This window comes from Trichosurus vulpecula, chromosome 3 (assembly GCF_011100635.1).
Source record: "Trichosurus vulpecula isolate mTriVul1 chromosome 3, mTriVul1.pri, whole genome shotgun sequence".
Classification (NCBI taxonomy): domain Eukaryota; kingdom Metazoa; phylum Chordata; class Mammalia; order Diprotodontia; family Phalangeridae; genus Trichosurus; species Trichosurus vulpecula.
In genome coordinates, this window is record NC_050575.1 from 258,917,864 (window position 1) to 258,941,504 (window position 23,641).

The window sequence follows — 23,641 nt, forward strand, 5'->3', positions numbered from 1 at the left end:
GAGGGGAGAGGGCAGGTGAGGGGGGGAATGAGTGAACCTTGCTCTCATCAGATTTGGCCTGAGGAGGGAATACCATACACACCCAATTGGGTATCTTACCCCACAGGAAAGAAGAGGGAGGAAGATAAAAGGCGGGGGGATTATGGAGGGGAGGGCAGATGGGGGTGGAGGTAATCAAAAACAAACACTTTCGAAAGGGGACAGGGTCAAGGGAGAAAATTCAATAAAGCAGGATGGGTTGGGAAGGAGCAAAATATAGTTTGTTTATTTTTTTAATGTACCTCCCTTTCTTCATTACAGAAATGTAGAACTATGAGTGTAGAATTTCATATGAACTTTCAGACACAGATGATATGTTGGTTAGTTGTGCTGAACCATTCTTTTTCTCTTTATTTTTAAATCTTTGTACATGAGGTGGCTTGCTGGGGAGAGGAGAGGAGAAGAACATAACTGGAAATTAATTTTTTCATAAGCAAGAAAATCATGGTGAAGCACCTCCTGATATGAGCTATCCCATTCAATACTATGAATAATTATAAAGCACTTTTTGATGGCAATTATATTCTACTCACCAAGTATGCTGTTTATAATATTCCTAGCATTATGAGATTGATTTGAAGATCCCTCCACTGGGCTCTGATGTTTGAGGTTAAAGTTTTGACCAATTCACCCCCTACCCACCCTCTCAGTATTCATGGGTTTTGCCTTTCATCTTCATTTTAGTCTCTGGAGAAATGGGGTCCTTTCCTATTTGGTCCACAGGTACACATAGTCAAAATTAAGATGTTATTGTCATCACTTCCTTTACCAAAGAAGCTTATGTTTCTGGCTTCTTCTGCCTTAGGAATCAATTGTAGTTTTGTTTTGTTTTGCTTTCTAATCTCCTTGGTCAGCCTATGCTATGGAGAAAAAAAAGACATATTAGAGAGGAAGCTTAATAATGGTCAAGTGAAAAGTTGGAATATCATGGGAAATGGGGGGGGGGGTGGCAATTCTGCCACAGGCTACTCTATAGCAGACCTATACCATCCTCTTGCTATCTTAGTTCTTCTCCCTGCCCATCTTCCTATACTTCATCAATTGCCCAGATTTCTGACTTGGTATTCCTATTCTTCTCTCCCCCATTTAAAAGGAAGTATTTTATTTTTTCAATGAACAAAAATAAGTTTTCTGTCCTTCTGATATTCCCACCCTTCCCATTGGGAAAAGAAAAAAGAAAACCTTTATAAAAATACATATAGTCAAGCAAAACAAATTCCTGAATTGGCCATGTTCAAAAATATATATGTCTCAGTCTGCACCCTCAGTTAATCACTTGTCTATCAGGAGGTAATTAGCATGTTGCAACAACAACTTTGCTAGCAGCTGCTGTGGAATCGAAAGACCAACAACAAGAGCACACAGGAGAGCTGCTAGCACAAGTTCTTTGATCTGCTTTTCTAAGGAAAGCAACTTTAAGGGGTTAACAATATCACTTTAATTAAACATACATACATATATATGTATACATACACATATATTCATATATACAAATATATATACATATATATATATATATCATTCATTTGATTCAGGAGGAAAAGTGAGCACCCTGAACTTCAAGGAAAACATAAACAGAAATTACAAGCAGAAATTATATAAACAGAGCAAATAACACACAGAAATGAACAGACAGGCCTCTAACTGTCTGATCAGGGCATTACCTACACAGTTACCAGAGAGAAAGGCACCAACATCTGGGTTTTCAAAGCCAGGGGGGCTCCTATGGCTACCCAGAGTCTTGTCTGGGCAAATTACCAACACTCTTCCAATGAGTGTACCCCTGTACCCCCAAAAGCAAAACACTAACCTCAGAGCTCATATACCCTGTTCAGGGCCCTGAGGGCTCAGAGCCTACTTAGCAAAAGGGGTGTGGGAAAGATCTTTAATCACTAGCACCATGTCATATACATTGTTTCCAATCAATGACTCTTGATTCAAACATAGGCAAGACTCAAAGACATCCAATTGCCTCAGTGCTGAGAAGCACTCCAAAACAAAAGACCCCACTTTGCTTGCCATTACATTTGAAAGGCAAGACTCATCAAAGGTACTTGATTATCTCAGTGCTGAGAAGCACTCCAAAACTAAAAACAAAAGGTCCCATTTTACCTGCCCCATTCAAGCAAAGGCAAGACTCAATAAAGGCACTTGATTGCCTTAGCATTCCAAAAGAGAAAACAGTAAAAATGTCCCACCCTTCTTACCATTACACATGTTTCATCATAAGTCCTCTGGAATCGTGATTAGACTTTGTATTGATCAGGGTTCTTAATTGTTCCAATTTATGGTGTAAATTATTCTCGTGGTTCTATTCATTTCCCTCTGCATATGTCTTCAAATAAGAGTTCATACAAGTCTTCCCAAGTTTCTCTGAAACCATCTCTTTCATCATTTGATATACCATAATAGTATTCCTTTACATTCATATACTATAATTTATTTAGCCATTCCTCAGTTGATGGGTATCCCTTTATTTTCCAGTTCCTTCCTATTATAAAAAGAGCTGCAAAAATATATTTCGAACATATAAGTCCTTTTCTTCTCACTTTGATATGTTTGGGATATAGGTCTTATTAGTAGTATCACTGAATCAAAATGTATGCGCAGTTTACTAACTTTGGGCTTAATTCAAAATTACTTTTTTTTCATAATGACCAGACCAATTCACAGCTTAGCTAACAGTACGTTAATGTATCTGTTTTCTTGCAGCTTTTCCAGAATTTGTTGTTTTCCTTTTTGCTCAATTTTACCGATCTGATTGGTGTGAGATGGAACCTCAGAACTGCTTGAACTTTCATTTCTCTAGTAGTAATTTAGAATATTTTTCATATGGCAATTGATAATTTGGATTTCTTCCTTTAAAAATTGCCTGAGAGAGGATTCGGGGAAGATGGCAGAGTAGTAGGTCAGAAAACTTTTGGCTCTCCAAATTTCCTCCACAAAAAAAAAACAGAATATTGCTTCAAAGAGAATGCAGAGCAGCAGAAATAAACAAAAGTCAGAGTAAATCCATTGTTCTCCTAAGACAACCTAAGAAGACCCTAGGAAAGACCTGAGTTAAGTACAAGCACCTCCAGGCCAACTCTGCACAAGGAGTAAGATCACTTGTGGGATAGTGTGACCATCAGTAACTCAGGAGTGGAGAGGAGACCCAAGGTTGAGCCCTAGGACAGACCTCAGAAAATAACAGTAAGAAGAACCTGAGGCTTGGGGCATTATTCCCCATACCTCCTGACTAGAACTTGATCACACTAATAGCTGCAAAAAAATTAAAATAAAACAAAAAATAAAGAAAAATGAGCAAACAAAGGAGAGAGAAGTCAACCATAGATAGCTACTATGGGGTTAGAGAAGATTTGGGTTCATATTTGGAGAAAGATAATGGAGCTAAAAAAAAAAACTTCTTTTTTTGTTTGTTTTTAGCAGGGCAATTGGGGCTAAGTGACTTGCCCAAGGTCACACAGCTAGTACATGTGTCAAGTGTCTGAGGCCGAATTTGAACTCAGGTTATCCTGACTCCAGGGCTGGTGCTCTACTCACTGTATCACCTAGCTGCCCCACTGCTTCTTTTTCAATAAGAAATGTCAATGGTCCCAAACACAAAAAGCTTTCTTAGAAGAACTTAAAAAGGACTTTAAAAATCAAAGAGAGATTGATAAAAAAAAATCAGGAAAAAAATAAGAGCCATCCCAATAAAACCAAGAAAATTATGAAAAGTCAACCAACTTAAATAGAGAACCAAAAACTTAAGGAAGAAAATAATTCCTTGAAAACTAGAATTGGGCAAAGAGAAGCTAATGACATTCTAAAACAGAAAAAAATAATAAAACAAAATCAAAAGAATGAAAAAAATAAAAGAGAATATGAAACATCTCATCAGAAAAACAACTGACCTGAAGATCAGGAAATAAGAACATATCGAGGAGAAATAATATAAGAATATTGCACTGTCTGAATGCTAGAATGTCTGAATGTTATATACAAAGGTACTGTCTGAAAATTACGATTTAAAAAAAGAATCTTGATATAATATTACAAGAAATTGTCAAGGAAAATTGTGCTGAAGTTCTAGAACAAGAAGGCAAAGCAGAAATAGAAAAAATCCACCAATCAGCATCTGAAAGAGATCCCAAGAGGAAAATTTGCAGGAATATCATAGCCAAGTTTTAAAGGTCACAAATTAAGGAGAAAATAATTGGAAGCAACAAGAAAAAAAATAATTTAAATATTGTGGAGCTACAATAAGAATTACCCAAGATCTAGCTGCTACTACATTGAAGGACTATAGGTCTTGGAATATTATATTTCATAGAGTAAAAGAGCTGGGGTTATAACCAAGGACAATTTACCCAGCAAAGTTAAATATAATCCTGAATGGGGTAAAAAATGACATTTAACAAACTGAAAGACTTTTAGTTATTTGTAACAAAAACAGCAGAACCTAAGGGAAAATTCAACATATAATATCCAGGAGAAATATAAAGTACACATTAAGGACCAATTGTAAGGGACTCAATAAGGTCAAATCATTACTTCTTATATCTATATATGAAAATATTATCAGTTCTATTATGACTGTCATTTTTATTTGGGTAATTTGAAAAAAAAGGCTTGGGCTGAGCTGAGTATGATGGGGTGATTCTAAAAAAAAACTGTATAGGGAGAGATAAAAGGAGCAATTATCTAGTACAAATGAGGCAAAAAAAAAAGAAAAGAAAAAATTGATACCGAAGAAGCTAGTAGGGGGAGGGCAGGCAGTATTGAAACCTTACTCTCATCAAGAGTGGGTTAAAGAGGCAACAACGTATGTGTGTGTGTATGTATGTATATATATATATATATATATATATACATATATGGCATAGAAGTCTTCTGTATTCAGAAAGATATAAAAGAGCAAGGGGATAGGGTGGGGGAAGAGAATAAGGGAGGGATTCTTGGAGGAATGGGTAGGTGAAGGAATAGGAGAACAAGGTAGTGGGTAGAAGTACAGCAGAGGAGTGAGGAAGGATAGGAATAGGGTGAGAAGGATAATGAGGAAAAATTGGAAGGAAGAAAATATACAAAAAGTAACTATAACTTAGAATGGGAATGGGATGAATTTACCCATCAAATGGAAACTGATCACACATTAAAAATTTGAATTCAAAAGTATGTTGCTTTTAGGAAATACTATAAAAATGAGAGATACACACAAACATAAAATAAAGGTCAGGAATAGAATTTATTATATAAGAAAAGCAGGGGTAGTAATCATGATTTCAGAAAGTTAAAACTAAACAATTTAATCAAAGGAGAAAAATAGGGAAGCTATACTATATGTCAATCATATTAATTAGTATTGTTTTAGACTATTTAAAATAACTAGACGATATGAAGTATCTGAGTGTATACCTACCAAAACAGACACAGGAACTATATAAATATAAACATGGAACACTTTTTATACAAATAAAGTTGTATCTAAATAATTGAAGTAATATTTATTGTTCATGGGTAGAAGAGCCAATATATTTTTAAATGACAATTTTACCTAATTAATCTATTTGTGTAATGCAATCCTAATTAAATTACTAAAAAATATCTTACTGAGTTAGGAAAAATAATAAGTTCATTTAGAAGAACAAAAAATCAGGAACTCTAAAGAATCCAGGGGGAAAGATATAAAAAAAGCACATCCAATAGTATTTGACCATATTATGAGGTGAGAGCATTGTTGAAGTATAAAATGCACAATTTCAATTATTTTAAATTAAAATTTTCTTATGTAAACGAAACCTATACAGCCAAGAATAGAAGGAATGTAACAAATTGGGGAGAAAAAGCTTTCATAGACAATCTCTCAGATAGAATGAAATTGGGATGGAATATTGCTATGCTGTAGGAAATGATGAGCTGGTTGATTTAGAAAAACATAGAAAGACTTGGACTTATGAAACAAGATGCTATCTACCTTCAGAGAAACAGATGACAAGTAGAAATTAGCATAGTATGATCTTACACATGTGTATGAGTGTATATGTGTATATATGTGCATGTTTATAGGTACATATGTATAATATATGTGTATGTATGTGTGTATGTGTATCCCCACTTTATTATAACCTTCTTGGGTGGGAGGAGGAGGAGCTGTAAGGGGGAGGGGGAGAGGGAAAAAATAAAGTAAAAAGTATACAGCAGATAACAAAAGAAAACCTACAAGGAAACATAGAAAAGTTGGACAGCTTTGAAAATATTGTCTAGTATTTATTATACAGGTTTTCTTGAAATGGAAACATATTGTTTTATATTGAATCCTCTCTTACGTTCTGCTGTGTACATGGCAATTTTTTTCTTTTCTTATTTTGTACTTAATTTTAAAATAAATTTAAAAACTTGAAAAATAAAAGAAAAATAGAATAACAGCAAAAAAAAAAAAAGAAAATTGCCTCTTCATATCTTTTGATCATTTATCAATTAGAAAATGGTTTTCTTCTCAAAAATTTGAATTTCTTTATAATACATCTTAGAAATGAAACATTCATTGGAGAAATTTGTTAAAAAAAATTTTTCCCAGTTACCTGCCTACCTTCAATTTTAGCTACATTGGTTTTGTTTGCATAGCATCTTTTTAATTTTATATAACCTCACTCCCACTGTTTTTTTTTAAGTAAGATGCCTTTTAGTTCTTCACAATTTTGCCCTATAGATGTAATCATCTATCCACCTGGACCAGTTAGTCTCCTTCTACCATCTTGCTTAATCCTTTTATAATCATCTGGATGGCCAATAATACACATTTAAATGTTAAAAGAAACTGCCCAAGGAATTGCACAATCCCTGCCCCTCTCCATTCACCCATTGTCACTACCTTTAAATTTAGAAACCTTTAAGACCCTATTCTTCTCTTTCAACAAACAGATCTGACATCTGGCAAGGAAATGAGTGAAGGGTAGAAGGAGAATGTCCCTAAGTTCAATTATTTTAGAGAGATAGAACATTTATCATACATCAGTATGGACAAGAAGCACCTGTGCTAGGGAAAAGGCCAAATGGGACATTGAAGAGAGCATTGCATTCAGAGTCAGAGAACCTGGGTTTGAATCCCAGCTCTGTCAATTACTATCTATGTGGCCTTAGCCAAGTTACTTCTCTGGGTGTTAGTTAACTTATCTGTAAAATGAGGTGGTAGGACCAGATGGCTTCTAAGGTCACTTCTAGCCCAAAATCAATGATTTCATGAAAGATTTAGAGTCAGAAGACTTAAATTCCAGCTTTTTATTACCAGCATGACCTTGAACAAATCACTAGGTATTAGTTTCCTCACCTCAAAAATGAAGAGTTGGTGTTAGTTTCTTTATCTGGAAAACAAATGATTTGACTCAATTAGATATCCTCTAAGGTCTGCCCCAATTCAAATTTATGATTCTATGTTACGGAACAGAGGCATTCAGAAGTGTGTGAACACTAAGTAAGCCCCAGGACCTTTATTGGACAACATCTACTCTAAACTCATTGAGGGCAGGGACTGTCTTTTTTCATCTTTGTATCCCCAGCACTTAGCACAGTGCTTGGCACATAATATTATGCTTATTATATGTTTCTTGATTGATTGATCTCTGCTACACTTACTACCTTATATTGCCTCATATCAAAGGAATTTGTGAACATGTCTATTTTTATTGACAATAATAGCTAGCATTTATATAGTTTGTTTAGTGTTTTATATATTTATATAAATGTATATAGTGCTTTAAAGTTCACAAATCACTTCATAAATATTATTTCATTTGATTCTCACATTAAGAGGTAGGTACAGTTAACCTGTGCCTGCCTCAGTTTTCTCATCTAAAAAATAGGATAATAATAGTACTTATCTCCCCTAGTTGTATAAGCATAAAATAGACTATATTTATAACGTGCTTTGCAAACTTTAAAGCATAATATAAATTCTGGCTATTGTTATTATTCTAAAGATGAGGACACTTGGGCAACAGAGAGGTTAAGTGTTTTGCCCAGGGTCATACAGTTAGTAAGTGTCTAAGGCTGGATTTGAACTCAGAACTTCTTTACTCCAAATCCAGGACTTCACTATACCACCTAACCAACCCCTTTTCCCAAACCATCTAAAATAGTGTCTTGAACAAAGATCTTCATCGATAGTTTATGAATGAATGTAAATGGATCATCTTTAAAGGAAAAAGCACTCAGGTGGAAAGAAGTGGTCAAGCCTACCCTGGACCTCCCAGACCTAACAGCCCAGCATACTCACCTTTAGTTTTTAACTTTAGAAGGATTCAAGTTGTGGATTTTAAATGACTTCAAGCAGCATGGAAGAGAATTGGGGCATTTCCCAATTTTTAATTCAAATGTTTGACAATTCCTCCGACAAAGGGCAGTACCATAGCCACAAATCTTGTCATCAATGCCACTTCTTACTGTACAAAAGAAAGAGTTATTTAGGTCAGGAGGCCCCGAGCCATGCCCTTGAGCTTCTGGAGTGGGACCTCAGTGATATTCATCTTTAAGGACTAACAGACTAAAACTACAAGTGTGGTTCAGAAGCTGGCATGTGCGTGTATACCACTTCAGGTAACTTGAACCTCTAGGATGCTTCACTTCCCACTTCAAACCCAAAGAATCCTATCCCCTAAGGAAAGTCTGTCACACTGATGGACCCATCAATATCCTAACATCCTAGGCTTTGGGGAGGACTACAGGTCTTATAGTCCCTAAGTAGCAGCCTGCCTACCTCTAGCCTCGAATCTTCTCTTCATTGGTGCTTAGGCCCAAGCAGGAGTCAAGGTCTACCCCCACTCCTGTCTTCACCCTTCTTTGGAGGGGTTGTCTTGGTCAACCAAAGGTTGGAGTGTCTTACTACAAGCCTGCAAGCTATTGAATTTTGACATCTTGGGCCATTTTTCTAGTCATACGATTATAAAATAGAGAGACTTAGAGTTGAGCAGAACCTAGTAGGACACTAAAGACACTGAATCCAATCTCACTCATCTTAAAGATGAGGAAACTGAGGCACAGAGTGCCTGCTCAAGCTTCCTCAGGGTCACACAGCTAGTAACAGTCTAAGGCTGTATTTGAAACTGGGCCTTTCTGACTCTTAGCTATTATACCATTCAAGGATTCCTTCATTGTCTCAGAGGAGAAACAAAGTGGAGTATCACGGAGTGAAAAGGATGGTGCTGGGTCTTCCCAGTACCCAGGAGCACCACAGTGTAGTGAATAGTGCACTGGACATGGAGCCAGGATGACATGGCTTTGAATTCTGCCTCAAACACTTACCAGCTATATGACCCTGAGCAAGTCACTTCATCTCTGCTTGCCTCAGTTTCCTCATCTGTAAAAAACAAGGATTGGGTTCTGTGGCCTCTAAGATCTCTTCCAGCATTAAGTCTATGACCTTATGATCCTCAGGGGTGAGAAGAAAGAGCTTCATCATAGAGAGCTATGCCTCTCAAGAGAATCCTTCCATTCAGAGCAAAAATATCAAGGAAGATAAGTGGAGTCAAGAGACCTGGTTTTGAACATCAGCACTGACACTTAATAACTACAAAATGAGAGGTTAGGGTTAGAGTTAAAATAGAACCTTAAGCAACTTACATTCTCTTCCAGAATTATCCTTTTATGTATAGACTATCCCTTCTCTCTGATCTCCTTTATTTCTCAGTTTCTCTTGAGGATGATGCTCTCCATTTTGTCTACTTCCACTCAGGAGGGCAGGGGCTCAGTCACATCTCCATCCCCTCTATTGACCTTCTGGTTGTCTCATTGTCCTCTGTCTTTGCTAGGCACTTTATGTATAAGATAGGCATGATAATATTTGCAATGTTGCAAGAAAAGCTTTTGGTAAAACAAAAACTACTGTGGGAGTATGAGCTATTATTTTTATCTCTAGTTAAGACCTCTCCTGATCTAGGCAAAGAGGGAGTCTGTATCTCCTTTTCATGCTTGTAATCATCTGCTTGCATAAAGTTTGTGGGTGATCTGTTCTCAAACCAATGGTAATTTAGGAGAGGGGAGGAGTTTGGAGGGATTCAAGGAGTGGATTGGAGAGGGTACGGGTTCTGAGCTAAATTCTCCAGAATAGGGGTAAAGTGCTGGGGTACACAGCTGTATTTATGAGGCCAATTCAGAAGAAACCCTTATCCCTCATCTAGTGCCCACCATGGAAGCAAGTCTAGCATTTTGCCATACTGTTCTAGCATTCTTCTTGGCACATATCCATTCCTCAAAAGAAATTTTGTTCCCAGTGACTGATGCTAACCCTGATGAGTTCGCTAATGCTGGTAATGAGAGAACATAAGTAAGACTGACAATAAAAGAGCCAGACAATTGGACTCAGCCTAGCCCTGGAAGGTCTTCTATACCAGTTTTGCCACCAGGATGCCTGATGGGGAGACTGTCAGAACTGCAGTGCAGCTAAATCACCAGGAGCAGCCTGTCATAAAAGCAGGAATGGCAGCCCCAGAAGGAGAGTCAGACACTGGGTTTTTTTGTTGCTATTGTCTATAGGTTTTGAGGCTGGAGTCAAGTGTGTCCAGTAACGAATGGACCGTTTCAAGGAGACAAGGTAAGTCAGGGTAACTATTGCCTTAGACTGAAGGACAATAAATCTGAATTACTAGCTAGCAGAGACCTCTGCGAAGACAGAGGACAAGGAAACAATCAGAAGCCAATAAAGGGGATGGAAATGTGACTAATTCCCTGCCCTCATGAGTGGAAGTATGGGATTCAAGACAAAGTGGAGAGCATCATCCTCAAGAGAAACTGAGAAATCAAGGAGGCCAAAGAGAAGGGATAATCTGTGTTCACATTGGATTGATAAAATAAGCTATGTCAATGTGAGAGCCCTAATTTTGGAATAAGGAGATAGAAGTTGGCTAGCACATTCCTGTAAATAAAGCAGACATGGAAAAGGGCCTGCTATTGAGAAATACTATAGTATCTATCAGTATTACATTCAATATAATACTATTTCAATCAATATAATACCATAATATTAATATTAAAGTATTTTTGATAGCATAGTACTTCAAGAACTTATGCTTGCTTAAAGGCAATCAAAAATTGGTATTGCTAAGGCATAGGTATGTCTGTCAGTCCCCTACTCAAGAAGCTCCATGGCTGCTTATTTGCCCTCAACAAGTAGATTGCAAACTATCTATGCCTTAGCGGACAGTTTCCATGAACTATGAGTGCAGAAAAATTCATCCCTCTGAGACTACCCTCAAATAGAGCCTCTCCAAACTCAGCCAGGCTGGTCCTCACATATATATATATATATATATATATATGCTCCATCACCAAGAATCTCCTTCCCTTGGTAGGATATATATATATATATATATATATATATATATATATATATATATATGCTCCATCACCAAGAATCTCCTTCCCTTGGTAGGATAGACCAAAGTTCATGTTCCACTGGTAAAACCTTTGAGAGGAAACTCGGATACCCCTCCACTCCAGAATGCAGAACCAGAATTGAATCAAAGAGCAGTTGCTATTCAATAGCATCAACAAATTCTTTTGATAAACATGGTCAACATGGGACATGGAGGCAGGGCCCCACTGTGGGGTTAGAGCATCAGTGGGATAAGTGTATCTCTGACAACTCTGAACACCCCATTATTCCCTCTCATTCAACTCTCCACTGTTTGTACATGATCACATCACAGGCTACAAAAGAGACCAACTCTGGATACGCCAAATTTTTGAGGCTGGAATTGGGGTGGAGGAGTGAAAAGAGGAGGAAAGATACAGATAGTTCTCCCAAAAGCAACAGTTTGACAATTAAAGCTTTTCAACAATGAGAAGCATTGAATAGAATGGTAGTGGGAGCCTCATCAAGAAGACACTAGAAAAGCATTTATTGGGATGCTCTAGAAAGCATTTTTCCATTGGGTTAGAGGTTGGACTGATGACAATTTATGTTCTGTCCCATCTCTAAATTCTAGGACCCTATGAGCTTCTCTCTACCACTTGAGTATAAAAGCCATGCTATACTTGCCCTACAAAGAAACAGAAAAATACAGATGGTGACTGGGAGCCCCCTAGGACTGTTGTTGCCTCCCTGGAGACTCCACCCATCAACCCCTCTCCAGATTCATACAGCTTCCTGTTGAGATTCCCATTTTACCTGTAAGCATTTGGACGAGTAAGAGGCAAATAGCCAAAACAAAGAAAAGGCTCCTCATGGTTTAGGTGTTATGAGGAAGACTGGAAGAGCGGTGTTCACTGAGGATAGAGGCCAGGAACAGGTTTATAATGGGTACAATGTTCTTACTAAGCTTATCGAGACCTATTTTTATCATTCAAGGTTGCATCATTGCAAATTTCAATAACCAACAAAAGAGACCATGGCTGACCAATTATGGGACCTGACCCATCCTGCCATTACCAAAGGCACCTTGCAGAATACTATTTCCACCTCCTTAATTCGCTTATCATGTAACATCATATATCATAGCTATGCATAACCTATAGCAGACACTTCATAAATGTTGGTTGGGTTGAATCAGTTTTGATACATTAACCCCCTACTAATCAGAGAATTCCTTGAAGGCAGGAACACTATCTAAACTCTGCATCTTCTTTTTTCCCCTCCTCTTTCCTCCCTTCGCCTCCCCTCTCTATCTTTTTTCTCTCTCTCTGTCTCTCAACACTGCCCAGCACAGCTGACTCTCTATACTAAATAAATATTGGTTGAATTAATTGGAAAACTGCAACATTTTGCACTTGAACTCGAGTTAACCCCTAAGGCATCCATTAAGACCTTTTGAGCTTGGGGCAGCTAGGTGGTGCAGTAGATAGAACACTGGTCCTGGAGTCAGGAGAACCTGAGTTCAAATCCAGACTCAGACCAAAGACTTGATACTTACCAGCTGTGTGATCCTGGGCAAGTCACTTAACCCCAATTGCCTCACCATAAAAAAAAGACCATTTGTGTTTAAGGTCAAATGAGATTGAGTCCCAATTTAATCTAGTACCACTTTAGTTTAGGACTAGGACTAGAGACACAAATATATCCTACGTGTATTTCAGTTTCATTCATTCCTTCTCTGTGTAACCTAAATCCTTATCTCCAAGAAAAAAGTAGGAGATTGTTGAGTACGACTCTGTGTGTGTGTGTGTGTGTGTGTGTGTGTGTGTGTGTGTGTATTTGGTAGGGGAACAGGGAGAGTGGCATTAGGATCTCTAGAGGGTACACAAGTTACGAGAGCGGGTTGGAGAGAATTTGCTAGTTGGGCAGACTAATCTGATAGAGGAATGAAGATAATAGAGTATACACATTTCAGAAAATGGATGAGTTTTGTGGGTATTGTATAGGATTTTTGGGGAATTCACTTAATTCCACAGTTTTTTGAATTATTGGGAAATGATGAAAAATCCTGTTTATGTTGGTTGGAGAGAAACATTCTATTGTTACATAGTGCACCTCCAAGGAGTTTTTCTAATTGTGAACCTGTATTCTCACAAGCTATTTATCTGAGGAAGGGAATATTAGCTATGATTCAGCAGTCTAGGAACAGAGCTAGAACCAATAGCAGGACATGGGACAGATGTCATTAGACTATGAATGACTCTGTTCTCCTACACCTGCCAAATATCTCAGGTTCAGGGCTAGTCCATTCAGAGGCCTAGGTCAGAATAAAAGGGATAAACCCAGGCTAAGAGGAGGTCTAGGAGCAGAATAGGGGTGCTAGGTTGAGTGGGGAAGTTCACAGAGACCTAGCTACATGGTCCTGGCCACATGGTCTTCAGAGAAGAAAGATAAGATTCTCAACCAGCCTAGCCCAGCAGGTAGAGATGATTTCATTACCAATGATTTTCATTAAGGTCAGGGACTTTCTTTAAAAAAGCCAACTAGGACTTTGAGGACAGGTTCACAGGCAAAGGAAAATCTGGCTGCTCCAGCTATATAAACCAACTGACTCATTCTTGTAAAGTAAAATCCAAAGGAATAAATTTTGAAGTCAGGCAGACGTAGGTTCATTGCTTCCAAGAAGCCAAGGACAAGAGCTTGTTGGGAGGAAAGAGAAAGGTCACTGGGTGAATAGGTTCCTGTTATCACATAGTGATAGATGTTAAGTGGGGGAGGGTAATATTAGCAAGAACTGGTCAGTCAGTATGCCAATTAGGTTATATCATGGTCCTCAGTGGTAGGTTAGTGACCAATAACAACCCAGAGATCAGTAATGCCATTCGGGAGAAAGGTGCCACTTATAGGACTAAGAGAAGAAATCAAGTAATAATAGCACTTATGCAGCTCTTTAACATTTGCAAATCATTTTATACATACAAATTTATCTCATTTGATCCTCATAACAACCCTGTAACTTAGATGCTAATATAAACTGAAGTGAGAAAGGTTAAGTGACTTGCTAGAAATAAGTAGTAAACGCCCGAGGTAGGATTTGAACTTAAGTCTTCTAGGCTCCAAGGCCAGTGTGCTAACCACTATGCAACCTAGCTGTCAAACTATAGCAAGTTACTAAACTCAATTGTTTCCACAGATGAAAGTTATTTTCACCCTTCTACTTGTGCCTTTGATTCTATCTCCTCTCTTTTCTTTGGGGATCTGGCCCTTTCAACCATTCTCTCTCTTTCCCTAATTTTTAATAACTACATATCCACTGGTTCTTTCCTTGATGCTTCCAAATATGCCCAAATTTCTCCCACCCTAAACAAAAAATGTTCACTTAATCCCATGATTCCCATCCCTTCAAGCTACTACCTCATAGCTCTCCTACTATACAAAGCCACATAGTTAGAAATAGCTGTCTACATTTGTTGCCTCCACTTTCTTACCTCCCACTCTCCCACCATCTGGCTTCTAGCCATATCACTTAATTGAAACTGCTCTCTTCAAGGTTTCTGATCACCTCCTAATGACCAAATTTGATAGCAGACCTCTTTCTTGACCCCTCTGAGGCATTCAACAATATTAATCATCCCCTTCTCTTAAGGTTCTGTGGCACTGCTTTCTCCTGGTATTCTTTCTTAATGTTTGATTCCTCCTTTATCAGATTATCATCCATGTCCCATTTCCTGTTCATACTCTCAGGTCCCTCAGGTTTTGTACCAAGCTACCTTTTCTCCTTTATCCCTACTTTACCCCCCTCCTCCGTGATCTCATCTATGAATCCTATGGGTTCAACTATATCAACACTCTCAGATCTACTTCTCCATTCCTATTTTCTCTCCTAAACTTTAGTCCTGAATTACCAACTGCCTATTAGACAGCTCCAGTCGGACATCCCATGGGCATATCAAACTCGATATCTCTGAAATGTAACTCATTATCTTTCCCACAAGATCTTCCTCCCTTCCTAACTTATTCATTAATGTTCAGAACATTACCATCCGCCATTCTTTTAATCACTCAGGTTTAAAACTTAGAATCATCCTCAACTCTTCCCTATCCCTCACCCTCATATTCAATATTCATATGGACTATTTGTGTCCAACCTGTGGTAGAGCCTTCTGAGCTCATATTGGTCTGATCAACCACAGTCAGACACATTGTACCTTGATTCTAACAGACTGAGATCATTTAGGTCCTCTTCAAATATGAAGGACAACAACCATTCAATAATTTTTATCAAATCTTCTTGATCCTACCTTCTAATCCATCTCTCATATCAATCTCCTCTCCACTCATGTGGCTATCACTCTATTCAGTCTTTGATCACCTCTTAACTAGAGTATTACAATAGTCTCTTAATTGATCTCCCTATAGCTTCCTTTTCTCTTCTGAAGTCCATCCTCTCCACAGCCGCAAAATTGATATTGCCAAAGCACAGATTTGAACATGTCAGTCTCTTAAGGGCTCCAGAGCCTTCCTTCTACCTCTAGAATAAAATTTAAACTCCCTTAATGACAATTAAAACTCTTCAAAAAACTGAGTCCAGCAGGCTGCCTTTCCAAGATTATTGTACATTACTAGTGGATCTGAGGATTCATCTAGCCATTCTCCAAACAAGTTTGGAACTATGCCCAGATAATTATTAAATGTTCCATTTGATCTAGTTGTAGTATTAAAAACCTATACCCCAAAAGAAATGAAATAAAGCAGAAAAGTATCTTTATATACAAAAAAAGATTATTGTACGTTACCCCTCCCCTTCCACACTAGATTTCAGCCAAACTAAACTACTTTCTATTTCCCAAGTGTAACATCCTACCTCTGATTTATACCTTTGCATGGGTACTCCCCTACCTGGAGTTTTCTCCTTCCTCGATAGTACTTCATAGAATCCTTGGCTTTCTCCAAGGTTCATCTCAAGGGCTCCCTCCTATACGAACCCTACTCTCATCCCCACAACCTCCCCCTTCCCAATTGTTCATATATTTCCTCCTAGAAATTACCCTGTATATATTTTGTGCATATTCTGTATTTATTTTGGGGGGATTGTGTTGTTTTCTCCCAATAGCATGTGAGCTCCTTAAGAATTGGAATTGTTTCATTTTTGTCTTGTACCCCCAGTACCTAGCACAGTGTCTGGCACATAGCAGACATTTAATAAATGTAAATTGAATGAATGAGTGAATGAAAATTAAGTATATTAGAAAAGAACTATATTTCAAATCAAGAGATTTGGTTTCAGTTCCAGCTTCAACACTTGGAAGTGGGAGAAAAGGGAGAAGAATCAAGCCTCTTTCCAGCTATCCCTTTGAGAAAGCATTTTCTGCATTTTCACTTAAGTAGAAAATAGTAGCGAAGCAATGAAGGCCATCCACTGAGAGAGGTATGTTTGAAATCACGGATCTTCTTCCTTCCTTCCTTCCCATAGTCATACTTTTACCATGCAACACCAAAAATTCCTAGCTAATTCAGCCACTTGTTCACTTGGCATTTTATGTCATGTAGACCAGTATTGTCAACCTCAACTAGAAATGGGGACCACTAAACCATACATAATATCCCTTTAGGAAGCATATTGCCTTAGAAAACCACATATTAATGTTATCTACATTTTATTATATTTTATTTACTTTATGAGATATTTCCCCATCATATTTTAATCAGGTTTGGGTTTGTACATGGGAGTGCTGGCCACAAATAACCAGTTATCTCATAGAGATGTTTATTTTTCTCCCACTTGCTAGGTTGTCCCATAGATACATCTTCAATAGAGCTCACTAATTTTTTTACTTATCCAGATGGTTTGGAGGCAAGATCATTTTCAAGTTCATCTAAGTGACAAATGATTAGTATGACAAGCATATAGATCATATTCAATTAAGATATTTCATATTAAATGATTTTTAGATTGTGGACTGGATTCACAGACAACATCCTAAACTCGGACCTAGTAGATCCCATCTGCTATTAGTCTGCCTTACTTTTAAAATTCAAATTGCTTCTTATAGAGGATTACATTAAAAGGTATTGTGCTTCTACATAGCACTAAGTACTTAAAGATCTTTTCCTTGGAAAGAGAGAGGTTCATTTAAAATTATACTTTTCCATGATACTGAGAAAAATGCTAGTGCAGACTATCAGAAACAGTCATCTGTAATAATATCAGTAATAAGAAAGTATATGGCTAACTTTGTGTAATAATCTTTTTCTTTCTAATTACTAAAACATCATGATTAGTAATAAAGATTCTTATGATTAATGACAAAATCAGATTATTTTCCATAGTACCCAAGAAATTACAATATATTCCTAGGGTATTTTGCCATATTCTGCCACAAAAAGGTTAGTACATAAAAATAAAATCTATTCATCATTCCAACTAAATTCATAGCCACAGTGGTAATATGCTCGAGATATAATTGTTAAGTACGACTAGATCAGAAAAGACCACAATCCTGAGATCAGACAAAGCTATTGCACCAGGTCTGATAATAGAGAAAGCTATTAGCTAGCAAGCACAGAAAAATTTCAGGCCAGAGGGCACATGATGTTGAGGGCATGATATTGAAGGAAACAATGATAGATCATGCATAGAGACTCTATTAGGCTGGCAGCTAGTCAGTATCTGAAACATTTGGCCACAAGGAATAGGAAATGAAAATTTGGTAATGATTTAGATAAGTTGGGTATGACTCCAATGTCCAGTGGGCCTAGAAAAATAAAGCATGATCTTAATCTCAATCTATCCCTGTTTAGGGGCAGCTAGGTGACACAGTGGATAGCACCCTGATCCTGGAGTCAAGAGGACCTGAGTTCAAATCTGGCCCCAAACACTTATTAGCTGTGTGACCCTGAGACTGAAAAACTAGAAGACTGCAGAGACAGGCTGGATGCCATGCCCATTCCCATAGCTGGGGAAAAAGAGAAACCTAAGTAAACTAATAACCTTTGGAATGTCAAAGGAGGGCCACATTTACCCTCTCACCTCATCATTCTTGGTGAATCTTATTGTCCTTGAATCATCCTTGGTGGTGGTTGTGGCCAGCTTTAGAAGGAGGCAGGGGTGAGGGTGAAGGAAGTTCAGGCCAAAGTTTTCCCACATTACTCTCTGTTCTCAACCCTCTGCCTAAGGAGGTGATAAAATCACTATGTAGTGTTCCTATGTCCATCTCCAAATGGGTAAACAAGTCTGTTGTGCTGATTGAGGACTTCTGATTACAGAGGAAAGTACATCAGAGTAGTGGGGTGGCTGGGTCCATCTCGTTGATCTCAGGGAGAACTGGAGACTTTGATTTGGAGACCAGTGGCAAATTTGGTTGCTCAGCAGATCTTGTGTAGTCACTGGCATGGCTCCATCAGCTTGCAGCATTTCTGAAACTTGCTGCAGAGAGCAGCAAGCTCTTCATTTATCTGGCACTTACTCACACATCTTCCCTGGTATTGCTGACATTTCATATCAAGGAATCCAGCCCCAACTATATAAGTGAAGGAGTCACAAGAATTATTCCCCTAGGAAAACACTGCTGATTTTTAGATAAAATTCCAGTGATGAGCTGGTCACAACTCCTGAATAATTGTTGGCTGCCAGTCTAGCCCTAACCTTAACAAGAGGAGAACTAGTCAGTGCTGTCTCCCTGATGTGATTCTTTCCACCTTGAGAGGTGTACAAAGAATAAGCTTAGACCTGAATTCTATCAAAAGGGACAGTAGATATGGCATCTTCAAAGCACAAAGCTGTCTTCTCCTGAAGATTCACCTGAAGATTCATCTGGTTATTGATCATGCCTACAATGCATACTCCTTGAATTTGGAATCCCTGGTTTCTTTCAAAGCTCAAGCACCAGCTCCTACATGAATCTTTTCCTGGTCCCCATCCTCTCTCCTAAATGTTAGTATCCTCTCTCTAAACATTATCTTGTATTCATTTTACATACTTTTTTATGTACATGTTATTCTTGTCCACGTTATCTCCCCTGTTTGAATGTAAGCTCTTTGAGGAGAGGGCTGTTTTGCTTTTGACTAGACCTTTCACAGTTAGCACAGTGCCTGGCACATAGTGAATATTTAATAAATGCCAAATCCCACTTTATAGCTGCTAGGGATGTGGGATAGGCTATTCTGTAAATATTTATGTTCTAGGTTTTCCATACTGCTCCCAGATTGTATCACCAGGGCTGGGATTGGCTTCTGAAATTCGGGGCGGGGGGGAGGAGAGGAGGAGCAATTCACAGGATTTTATCTTGTATAGGCTACAAGCAGTGAGTACAGGTAGAATATTTTATTGACCAAGGGTTGACCCTTGGAACTCCTAGGATGAGTATAAAGACATGGTTTCTCTCCCATCATTATTACTCTCTCCTGTACTTCCTCTTCCCTTTCTCTCATCTCTCCCCTCTAGGTCCTCTCTTTCTTACTGCTTATTAATAATTGAGCCTTTAATAGACTTATAAGCCACCACCCCTTTCTCAGCTCATATCAGGAAGTATAAAACAGGAGTTTGGGGACAACCCTCCCAATACCCTACCTATGTGGCAAGTCTTATTCACAAAAACCATAATTGTGTTATGTAATATATCTCAAAGCACAGATCCCCAGGAGAACACATGTCATGACTTTTTCTATTGATAGCTGTCCCTCTGACTCCAGGGCCCTCTAGTCATTTAGGATTTTACACCAATGGGAGCACCCTCTCTCACAAGAGATTAACTTGGAATTTCTCCCAGTCTATATCTGACCTATTCCTACAGAAATACCCATTTTACCTGAGTCAGCTTGAGCCAAAAAGAAGAAAACAGCAAAGAGAAAGGGGAGCATGCCCATAGCAGAAATCACCAGAAGAAGATCAGTAGAGATTAGAGCACTCCATGAGACCAAGCACCCTTGTTTATAGTTCTTTCTGGGCCAGGAAGTCATTTTGATCAGTGAAACGTGTCAGGAATAAAACGTCTTCCATTGTCTACTGAACCATGTCACCAGCAGAAAGTGAGCCATGACCTTTGTCGGTTACTCTCTGTGGGTGTCATCAGGACACTGGTCTGGAGCCCTTCCTTTTCTCTAACTCTGAAGCAGAGAAAGTGGCTTTGCTCCTCTAATTAGATACCAAGAGTGGAGGTGTAACATCTCCTTAGAGGCAAAGGAATAAAGTGTAACAGTCTGTGAAATCATAATGACCAAGCTTAAGATGAGAAAATGCAGCTCCGTTAGCCAAAGTGAGGAGCTATGGATGTGTAATATTAAACATCCCATCTCTCAATTGATGTGTTCCTTTTGTTGAGCTACTTTTCTTTCTCTTTCCTTTTCATTTTGTGTTACCCTATTTCCCCATGTATAAGATGCACCTTAATTTTGGGGTCTGAAATTTGAAAAAAAATTTATTACATAAAGTTATCGAACTCAAGATTTATTCATCTGCTCACGTCTTTCAGGCATCTGTTGGGAAAGTCTGGTGCATGTACGCATGCTTAGTCCATTCCATTTCATGAATCTGAAGCACCAACTGTGTCCTCCTTTGAAATGAGTAACTTCTTTTTCATCAGCAATTCTTCTTGCCTCATGCTGAACCATCTTTGTGGAGACAGGAATTCCAATGGCCCTTTACTCTTCACTCCATATCTTCAATTCCCTCTCTAAATCAGGCCATTTTGCTGACTTCCTCTCATGGCCTTCTTCTGCCATGGAGTTTTCAGCAGTACGGTTTCTTCTTCCTGTATCCAGTCTCGGATTGTTTTCTCAGTTGGAGGAAGACCAAACTTACGTTCAGCAGCACGATTTCCACTCACTGTTGAAAACTGGATCACTTTTAACTTGAATTCAGCACTGTACGAAAATCTTTTCTGAGCCATTTCTGGGCAGAAGGGCAAAACATAACCTAATATACCGGTAACAAATGTGAAACAATAAGCACAAAGACAAGTGTGAAAAAGCAGGAAATGAAAGTAAAAAAATCTACGAGTGTAAAAACAAGTGCGAAAAAGCAGGAAATGCAAGTAGAAAAAATCTACAACCATGTATAAGGGCAGCTAGTTTTTAGACCCCAAATTTTTCGAAAAAGGGTATGTTTTGTACATGGGGAAATACAGTATATGTGTAGGTGAACTGGTCTTCAACCAGCCTCTGAGTCCAGAAAGCCCAGAATGTCATAACAGAGTAAAGGGCATATAACAAGCTGCTGAACCAACTATAAGTCGTATTCATAAGCCCTTTTCAAAGAGTGAACAAGTATTTCCTTCATTGGAAATTGGAAGGGGAATCTCTGGGATGTTGCCCCTAACTTGCATTTACATTCTCTGTTTGGGACCTTAGAGGATGCCTATTACTTTCAAGGGTTTAAGAGTTTTTCTACAGATACACATTCCTAAAGCTAAAACAAACAAACCCCAGCTAGTGAACTTCCCTTAACAGTCAGCCAGTAGAAGGAAGAAAAGTACCTCAAAATAAAAGCATTTACTAAAAGGGCATAATAAAAAGTTTCTCCAAAACTCCTCCAACCACTTAAACTTCAAAACACTTTCCAACAAATACAGAATCCATGAGAAAAGTGGACACAGACTACAATGGTAATAAAGCACACATGTAGGGAACATGTGGCCAAGGCCATTCATACCTCTGATACTGGAAGGCCTTGTTATCTTTTTTTCTCCTGAAGGAATACTCACACTGCTCCCAGATTATTTTCCTCTCCAAATCTCAATTTTCAAATGCCAGTTAGTTATTGCTTGACACAATTGGCATTCTCCTCTGCTACCAGAGGTCACGCTCCTTAAAACTGCCATTAGATTAGTAATTAGGTTTGGCAGTTAAGAGATCATTGGTAACTTTGGTGAGAGAGGTTTTAGTTGAATAAGGAGGACAAAAGCAAACTTTAGAGAGTAAAAAAGAAAATAAGAGGAAAGGAATGGAGGCACCTATTGTAAGAAGGTTCTCTCTAAGAGTATATACACAAAAGACAAGATATGTGGAACAGCAACTAACAGGGATAGACAGATCAAGTAAGAGTTTTTTGAGAATGTGAGAGTTATAGGAATGTTTATAGATAGCAAGGAAGAAGACACTATATAGGAAGAAATTGAAGATAAGGAAGAGAGTGGAGATGATAGAGGTAGCAGTCTTCTAGAGAAGACAGGATGGAATTTTATCACTTGTACATGTAGAGGGGTTTGCTTCAGCAAGAAGGATTGCCATTTCATGCGAGAAGGGGTGAAGCAGGAAATATTGCGGAAGGCGTATGGGTTATGTAAATTGAAGAGAAGGGAAGAAAAAGGGACTTCTCCTCCCTTTCAGCAGGAGACCTCATCTCTAACTAGAAAATTGAAGCTTTCTTTTAATAATTCCCTTTTCTCTATAATCTGACTTGAAATTTCCACCGTTCCACATTTGCTCCAGTCTCAGAAAAAGAGACAGACCTTCTCCTCACACAGTACAATACATCTTCTCCCTTGATTATCCTCTCCTATCTCCTTCTGGAGTTTGGCCCCTCAATCATCTCCATTCTTTTTATAATATTAAATCTCTATCTTCTGGCTCCTTCCCCTTTACCCTAAAATAGGACCAAATCTCACCTACTCCTACAATCCCTTCACTTCATCTGCTAATGCTTTAAATTATCATGATAGCTCTCCCTTCTTTCACTACATAATTCCTAGCAGAAAAACTATATACAGCTGATGCCTCAACTTCCTCTCTTCCCAGTGACTTTTCAACCCCTTGTCATCTTACTCCAACCCTACTGCTCAAATGAAACTATTCTGTCCAGGGTTACCAATAATCTCCTAAATGATGAACACAATGGACTCTTTCTGAATCCTCCTCCACCCTAGAACTTCTGTGGCTTACGACATTATTGACTCCAAATCTCATTGACACTCTCTCCACCCTGGTATTTCCAGACATTGCTCTCTCCTGTTTCTCCTCTATACGTCTGAATATTCCTTCTTAGTCTCCTTTTTTGGACCTGATGGGGTTATGGAATTCATGCTAGAAAAGACCATGTCTTTGAACACATCTTTGAATGCAACCCAGCCCCTGAACTTTCCCACACTGGTGAAAGACCTTGTCTTTGCCTTCAACTTCCCATACTGGCATTTCACCTGAGCCATCTGGCCTACCTAGATATTCAATAATCCTTTTAACTGCCCTATGAACTCTCTGGAGCTCATAGATTAGACAATAGGTCCCTGCCCTCCTAGCACAGAGTGAATGTAAATACTAAATAGTAACTGTTTCTCTTTTAGG

General features: G+C 38.4%; 1 protein-coding gene across 1 annotated transcript; it reads right to left on the bottom strand.

Moving 5' to 3' along the window:
- Positions 1–8,295: 8,295 nt before the first annotated feature.
- LOC118842461 (beta-defensin 104A-like) lies at positions 8,296–12,239 on the bottom strand. The gene is made up of 2 exons (XM_036749954.1): positions 12,182–12,239; positions 8,296–8,459 (listed from the first exon to the last, which is right to left on the bottom strand). Exons 1-2 carry the CDS (start codon positions 12,237–12,239, stop codon positions 8,296–8,298), a joined length of 222 nt encoding a protein of 73 aa, XP_036605849.1.
- Between the last annotated feature and the right edge of the window lie 11,402 nt (positions 12,240–23,641).